This window comes from Lottia gigantea (assembly GCF_000327385.1).
Source record: "Lottia gigantea unplaced genomic scaffold LOTGIsca_59, whole genome shotgun sequence".
Lineage (NCBI taxonomy): Eukaryota > Metazoa > Mollusca > Gastropoda > Lottiidae > Lottia > Lottia gigantea.
This window is the reverse complement of record NW_008710013.1, coordinates 1315426-1322549: the sequence shown is the minus strand read 5'-3', so window position 1 is coordinate 1322549 and position 7124 is coordinate 1315426. Positions and strand designations below refer to the sequence as shown.

The following is a 7124-nucleotide window of genomic DNA, read 5'->3' as shown; positions in this document are numbered from 1 at the left end:
AAAAATATCTCATGTTAGAACTTGTCCGAGATCTTATCAATTCCAATGATCACACCAAGTTTCATCAGAATCGGATGAAAACTGTAGCTTCATCCTGCTCACGAACTATTTTTTAACAAATTTTGACGCATTTTAACAAAGTCAAGGGCCATAACTCAAAAACCGTTCATCGAAAATGCGTCAAGTTAGAACTTGTCCGAGATCTTATGAATTCCAATGATCACACCAAGTTTCATCAGAATCGGATGAAAACTGTAGCTTCAATCCTGCTCACGAACAATTTTTAACAAATTTCGAAGCGTTTTAACAAAGTCAAGGGCAATAACTCAAAAACCGTTCATCGAAAATGCGTCAAGTTAGAACTTGTCCGAGATCTTATGAATTCCAATGATCACACCAAGTTTCATCAGAATTGGTTGAAAACTGTAGCTTCAATCCTGCTCACGAACTATTTTTAACAAATGTCTAAGTCAAGGGCAATATCTCAAAAACCGTTCATCGAAAATATGTCAAATTCGAACTTGACCGAGATCTTATCAATCTAAAGCATCACACCACGTTTTATCAAAATCAGATAAAAACTGTAGTCTCTATAGTGCTCACAAGAAATGTTGACGGACGGACCGACGGACCGACGGACAGGGGCAACGACAATATACGACCACATATTCATGTAAGCGTATAAAAAGGCGTGTTCGTTCATACTGTTCATGAAAATCGAAGTCAATGCTGTTGAAAATCTGGGCATATAAAATGTGTACCTGTGTCGTGTGAAGTAATCATAGCTGGAATAATAGTGTGATATGGTCGTTTGCCAGGTTCTAATCTATTGGGATGATCTGGTTCTAAACTAAATCCATAACCTCGATTCTACAATCAATTTAAAAGGTCAATTTACTAAATGTACGTGTGTCAATACAATGTTCTGCATTTTGAAAAATTCCGGCTCCAGGCGTTTTCTGTGTGTTCTATAGGGTTGTAGAATGATTTTACTCTTGTTAGTTTACTTATAGTCACTATAAGCGATATTTACAGGTTGCTCATTTTCGCCTTTCACATAGTAGGCCTACTTTTTCAAGTTCCAAAACTCAATTTTAATATCTTATGGTTCAGAGTTGCACAGTCAAACTAAAGCATAGTATTACCATTGGAATATTATTACCTGTAAGGTGAATCCACATCCCTCTGGTACCAAACCAGTGCCAAACCCCATAAAATTAGAGTTGATAAAGGAACAAGCATTGCCATGGGCATCGGTGATGGAAAAATATGTAGTATCAGATCCAAGATAAGGTGAACCATGTATGACGCTTGAAGTTCTGGGGACAGAAATAATAATTGTTATTTTATACACAACCATTACTGTAATAAAAGATTGCGACATTAAAACGATAACCCTCTTCATCAATCAAAGTTGTTTTGTGCGGAGATCCGTTATTTCATTGATAGCTTACCAGGTAAGGTAGCATCCATTGGCAGCTTTTTTCAAGGTCATGTTGGTGTTAACTTAATACAAACCTGTTAGAATTTATATGTTTTCTTCTTTCTTTTGCATATTTCTTTGACAATAACTCCTTGATGGGAACGTTTACCATTGAAGGGTCGGCAATGTACTGCAACCCGTCAGCGAATCCTAGTCTTATTGCTTCTATAACATGGTGTAGATATTCACCAGAATTATGTTCCATAGCTATAAATAAGAGCACACATTATGGATACATGCAACCAATCACATAATGACTGGAGAGGGAGGTCTACGTTGTTACGAAAAAAAAATATCTATATCAATTACAGCAATCAAATCATATTCTATCAAAATAGTTCGTTTCACCTCGTAAATCGTAATCATCCAAAATATTGAGAGCGAGAAGAGCTACTAAGCCCTGTCCACTTGGTGCTATTTCCCAAACTCTATGTCCTTTATAATCTACTGATATTGGTTCTTCATATGTCGTCCGATGAGAAGCTAGATCTTCAAGGGACATAACTCCACCATGAGCATTTACCACATCAACTACAGCTTGGGCTATTCGACCTTCATAAAACCCCTTTTTACCATATTTCGCCACTTCCTATATCAAAGTGTAACATTGATACATAATTTTTTTATTAAAATTCAATGTCAAGATAAGGTTTTCTGTCTTAGATATTTTGTAACAGACAAAACTTATTTGTCTATAAGGATCCGACACGTCCAAAAAGCTTTTAAGCTTTTATTTGTCATGGTCCACTATGTTAATTTGGGCCTTGATTGTATGTAAATAGTCTTCACATGTACAAGCACAATTCCTTCAAAAATATCTCAATCTATGAATGCTTCTTTTAATTTTCACTAGTTTATCCTCTGCCCGAAAATTAGGATACCCGAAAATAATACGTCTTTTTGGAGAGGTCTGTAAAGGAAATTCAATGTTGGGATAATATTGTACAGCATGGCGTAAAAAGGCGACTCGTCAGTGTAATCTTCAAACACGTATAATTATGAATACATGTGACTAAGATGGCTAATACTTCGATGGTAAGCTGCGACGGCTAACATTAATTACTGATTAGCTTAGAGGTACAATTCCCGTACCTTAAATGTCTGTGCCATTTTCGGTAGCTTGATGACCTGGCCATGTTTTGGAGCTTCACCATCTAGTAGCATATCTTGTCCATGTTTATTCTCTGGGTCTTTTAGTAATGACGATCCTGAAATATCAAGGTGACAACCACAAAGATCAAAGATAATGAAGAAAGGTTTAAAAGATCCCGGTCGCTGTAGTTGTTGTGCCTGCTATGGAGGCACCCATTTAAAGCAAAGACAGAATGTAAGACAATAACATACCCTTGGCCCAAAAATGAGCTACTGTTTGTTGAACTGGGAAACCATTTTCCGCCAGATTGATAGCAGGCTGCAAAATATCTACTAACGAAATCTGAAAACGGAAAATTGATCTGAAGGCACTATAGTAATCCTTTTACAATCAAAGATGGGGAATGAGTCAACATACTATATATATTCTTTGTAAGAGATTCCATACAGTTATAAATATGGCCTTATTCTGAAATTTTTGTATTAATTATTGCCAAAATTGATGTTTTACCATCGACGAAATATGCTTTGGATTTACAATCCTATTCTACCTTCCCACTTCCAAAATGTTGAACTGTATCGACCCAGGCAGCTGCAGCACCGGGCACAGTCACTGATAGACCTCCTCTCATAGGCATGGGATTATCGGGTGTATAACCACACGACTTGAATAGTTCTAATGTTGCTGCCTTGGGTGCTCTTCCACTGAAATCAAGAAGATTATTTATAAATTATATTTATTAAAGCTGGACAAGCTCAGAATCATCCTCCTGCTTTAAAATAACGAAATTTGTTAATAAATTTAGCTCCGCTTCCAAACTATTATAAAATCATTTTAAACAATATACCGGCATATTTTTATGATTACAAAACTTCCTTCTTCAGGTGTAAAATGGTAGCTGTAGACTATTTTCCATCGGGCTATTTGCGGCTATTTGCCTCTTCCCAAATTCTGAACACATAAAAATGACAGTTTGACAAAAGTATTCTTTCCTAGTTATCTTTACTAATATTAATCACATTTATGTAATATGAGTAATCGCCGTTGCTTATAAGATATTCAAACATGTTTCATTCCCTTTCATTTATTTTATGTTTACCTCCCATTCAATCCTTTTACTGTCTTTGAGTTGGCCTCATAAAACAAACAAAACGCGTCTCCACCCATTCCGGTGGAACATGGTTCTGTTACGTTTAGTGCTGCGGCTACAGCAATGGCTGCGTCTGCTGCGTTTCCACCAGCTTTTAATATATCTGTAATTTATTACCGTTAAATTATACTTTGTAAGAATATTCCTTTAGCGACATTTAGGGGTAGAGATCACATTAAATAACGGAACACAATTTTATGGTATACTACTCCGTTTTTCATTTATGGAAGATTTTACTTGATCTATAACACTGTTGAGAAATTTGTAATGTGGTTGACATACTTCTAATGATGACTTACCTAATCCTATCTGAGATGCTAAGGGTTGATTCGTTGATACAATGCCATGCTGACAAACAATTGGTGATTTTCGAGAATTGAAGATATATTCATCTCCTTTGTCAACCATTCTGCGTGCTTATTACTTCCCAGGTGCTGCCTGTAATATAGATTATTGCTAGGTATAGGATTTATATGTGAAGGGGAATTTCAGTGTAATTGAAATTAGACCAAACTTTCGGTTTTTTTTTATTACAGCCACTGTGTAAATTATTCTTGAATCGAAACCTTCTATTGTCATTAATTTCTTAATTATTCAATTAAAGATAACAAAAATTTCTTGGAATTTCAAAGAACATTCATGAACCGACATGCTGTATTGTATTTTTATACTACAATCATGAAAGTCTCTAACAAGTGAAATACTGTCATAAGATTGAAAATTTACTAATGAAAACCTACCTATTCTCTTTCTCATGCAGTTGATTGTTATCAGATATTATCACTCTGACCCGTATTTATCTCTTTTATACAACACTACTCATAAATTAACTCAACTGGGTCGTTAAAGGGATTACGACGGCTCATTTTATAGGTCGAGCTCTAGCTCTTAGATGCTGTCATTTGATGCCCTTCTATATCGTAAGAAAAATGTTTTCAAAAACTAAGTTTTTTTAAGCATAACTGGGTCGAATGAAACGGGAGCGTATATTGTCGTCATCCATGTCCGTTAGTCGATCTGACCATCCGTCCGTCCACAATAAGCTCGTAAACACTAGAAGGCACAATTCTCGACTGATTTTGACGAAACTTGTAATCAACCAAAGATGAACGTATGAGTTATAGTTTTTTTTCTTAAAAACGCGTTCAATTTTAGATTGTAAACACTCTAGAAGGTGCAATAAAATCATTGACAGATTTTGACGAATTTTGGTTTGAATGATTGTTATTACCCAAGCATCGAAAATTAGAAAAATCGAAATATATTAAGTAAGAGTTGGTCTTGTTCTTGAAAACACGTTCTATTTAAGCTCGTAAACACTCTAGAAGGCACAATTCTTGACAGATTAAGGCTTAACTTGGTGTGAGTGTTTGTAATCATCCAAGGATGAAGCCTATTACAATTCGAAAAATAAGCATGAGTTATTGCCCTTGTTCTTGAAAACTCGTTCAATTTATAGCTCATAAACACTCAAAAAGGCGCAATTCTTATCGAATTTTGACGAAAATTGGTGTGAGTGTGTAATCACCAAAGGGTGAGCCCTATTGAAAATCAGAAAAATCGAAAAATATTCAGTTATTGTCCTTGTTCTTGAAACGCGTCCAATTTTTTAGACAGATTTTCACGAATCTTGCTGTGAGTGTTTGTTATCACCCACTTAGAGGATAAACCCTATTAAAAGTCAGAACAAACAAAAAATATTTGTATGAGTTATTGTCCTTGTTTTTTTTAAAACGTGTTCAATTTTAAGTTAACACTTTAGAAGGCAAAATTCTGGACAGATTTTTGACAAAATTTGGTGAAAGTGTTTATAATCACCCATGTATTGAAAATCAAAAAATGTTTTATTGGAGTTATTGACCTTGTTCTTGAAAGCGCTTTCAATTTTTAGCTCGTAAACGAATGAAGGTTGAAAGAAAGAGAAGTAAAATATTGAGTCATGAACATATCCTGTTTAAAGTAAAGGCTTTGTAGCATGTCACCTTCTTATTATCATTGGAGCGAAACGTAGGCTACTTAGGGTGTCGACGGATGCCCTTTCATATTAAAAGTAGGCCTGAGTAAAGTGGTTGCAAAATATAAGTCATTAACCTATCTAATCAAGCATGATGATTTTAGTTAACATAATTTCCGTTTTTATTTTTTTCGATATCTAGTTCTTACGGGGTGCATATGGACTCACTCCACTAATTTATTTGCCATTTCTTCCCATGTTAAAACACGAAATTCAACCGGTTTTGCCGCATTGCCCAACCTGACGCATCGTGCCCAACTGCACAAAAACGACTTGTAAAACGAAACTAAAGGTTTCTGATAAATCCGGAATGTTTCACATGAAACGAAATATTTCAATATGGTGTCCCGCATCGATTTTTATACGCCCACATCTCTATATGTCCCCCAGGCCATTCTGGGACTTATCTGGAACTAATGGGGGTTGAGCACATCGAATACGAGAATTTATAACTTCTCCTCGCTTGATAATTCTGATTTACTATTCAGAAGATTTTCACTTTCAAACATTTCAGTTGCCATTTTTTTTAGCACGAGAGTGACGTTATTGGCACGCAGTAGAGGGACATAACTCGTGCAAGTTATTACCAAATTTATTTATTGCACTTGTCTTGTTTCGTTTTAAGGATTATGTATTTTGTATTACAGTTCTGATCGTTTGTACTTGCTATTTATTTTATTCCAGATTTTACCATAAAACTATAGTTTCGATTTCCCGAACAGGTCCAAATTATACATAATAACAGATTAAAATATTTCGTTTCATGTAAAAAATGGCCATTCCCGATTTTATCAGAAACCTTTAGTTTCGTTTTACACATAGAGTTCGTTTTACATGTCGTTTTTGTTGAAAACCAACGACTACCATTCGACTACCAATCAACAAGAAATACCATGATCAGAACGAGTTTGGAAGAATGAAGGAGATCGAGTAACTCACGCCACACCATCCAGGGCCGAGTTTCACCGCCATGTCATTCGACCCGACCAGATCTAACGAAGAATCAACAACCAAACCAACAACACAGAATCATCCAATTTGAACCAATCCAACTACCAACTACTACGACTACCAACAACTACCTAGTTTGCGATATCAGCTTTCGCTGGAAGCGAAAGTTAACTTGTCATCTACCTACCTACCCTACCATGTCGTTTTTGTGCAGTTGGGCACGATGCGGCAAGTTGGGCAATGCGGCAAAACGAACCCACCGAAATTCAACCTTCTACAACTTTTTCCAGTAATGTCATTTTTACATGTACCGCTACTGAAGAAATTTTTATTTGTTCAACTTGTCAACTTTTTTTTTCTTTGACTCATCATAGAACTATAATATTACAGTTCTATGATCTCAGAATATATTTTACTCTTCGAAGCTAACAGG

The 7124-nt window shown here is 35.7% G+C and overlaps 1 protein-coding gene across 1 annotated transcript in view; it reads right to left on the bottom strand.

Moving 5' to 3' along the window:
- LOTGIDRAFT_220165 (hypothetical protein) overlaps positions 1–6908 on the bottom strand; it is a 7618-nt gene extending 710 nt beyond the window's left edge. The window contains exons 1-12 of the mRNA XM_009063673.1: positions 6879–6908; positions 4467–4639; positions 4026–4164; positions 3676–3829; positions 3127–3280; positions 2828–2918; positions 2576–2691; positions 1832–2072; positions 1519–1690; positions 1163–1319; positions 762–870; positions 650–729 (exon numbers count right to left, since the gene is read on the bottom strand). Coding sequence (XP_009061921.1) covers positions 650–729; positions 762–870; positions 1163–1319; positions 1519–1690; positions 1832–2072; positions 2576–2691; positions 2828–2918; positions 3127–3280; positions 3676–3829; positions 4026–4134 — 1383 coding nt within the window. The 5' untranslated portion in view covers positions 4135–4164; positions 4467–4639; positions 6879–6908. The remainder of the gene's footprint in view (positions 1–649; positions 730–761; positions 871–1162; positions 1320–1518; positions 1691–1831; positions 2073–2575; positions 2692–2827; positions 2919–3126; positions 3281–3675; positions 3830–4025; positions 4165–4466; positions 4640–6878) is intronic.
- Between the last annotated feature and the right edge of the window lie 216 nt (positions 6909–7124).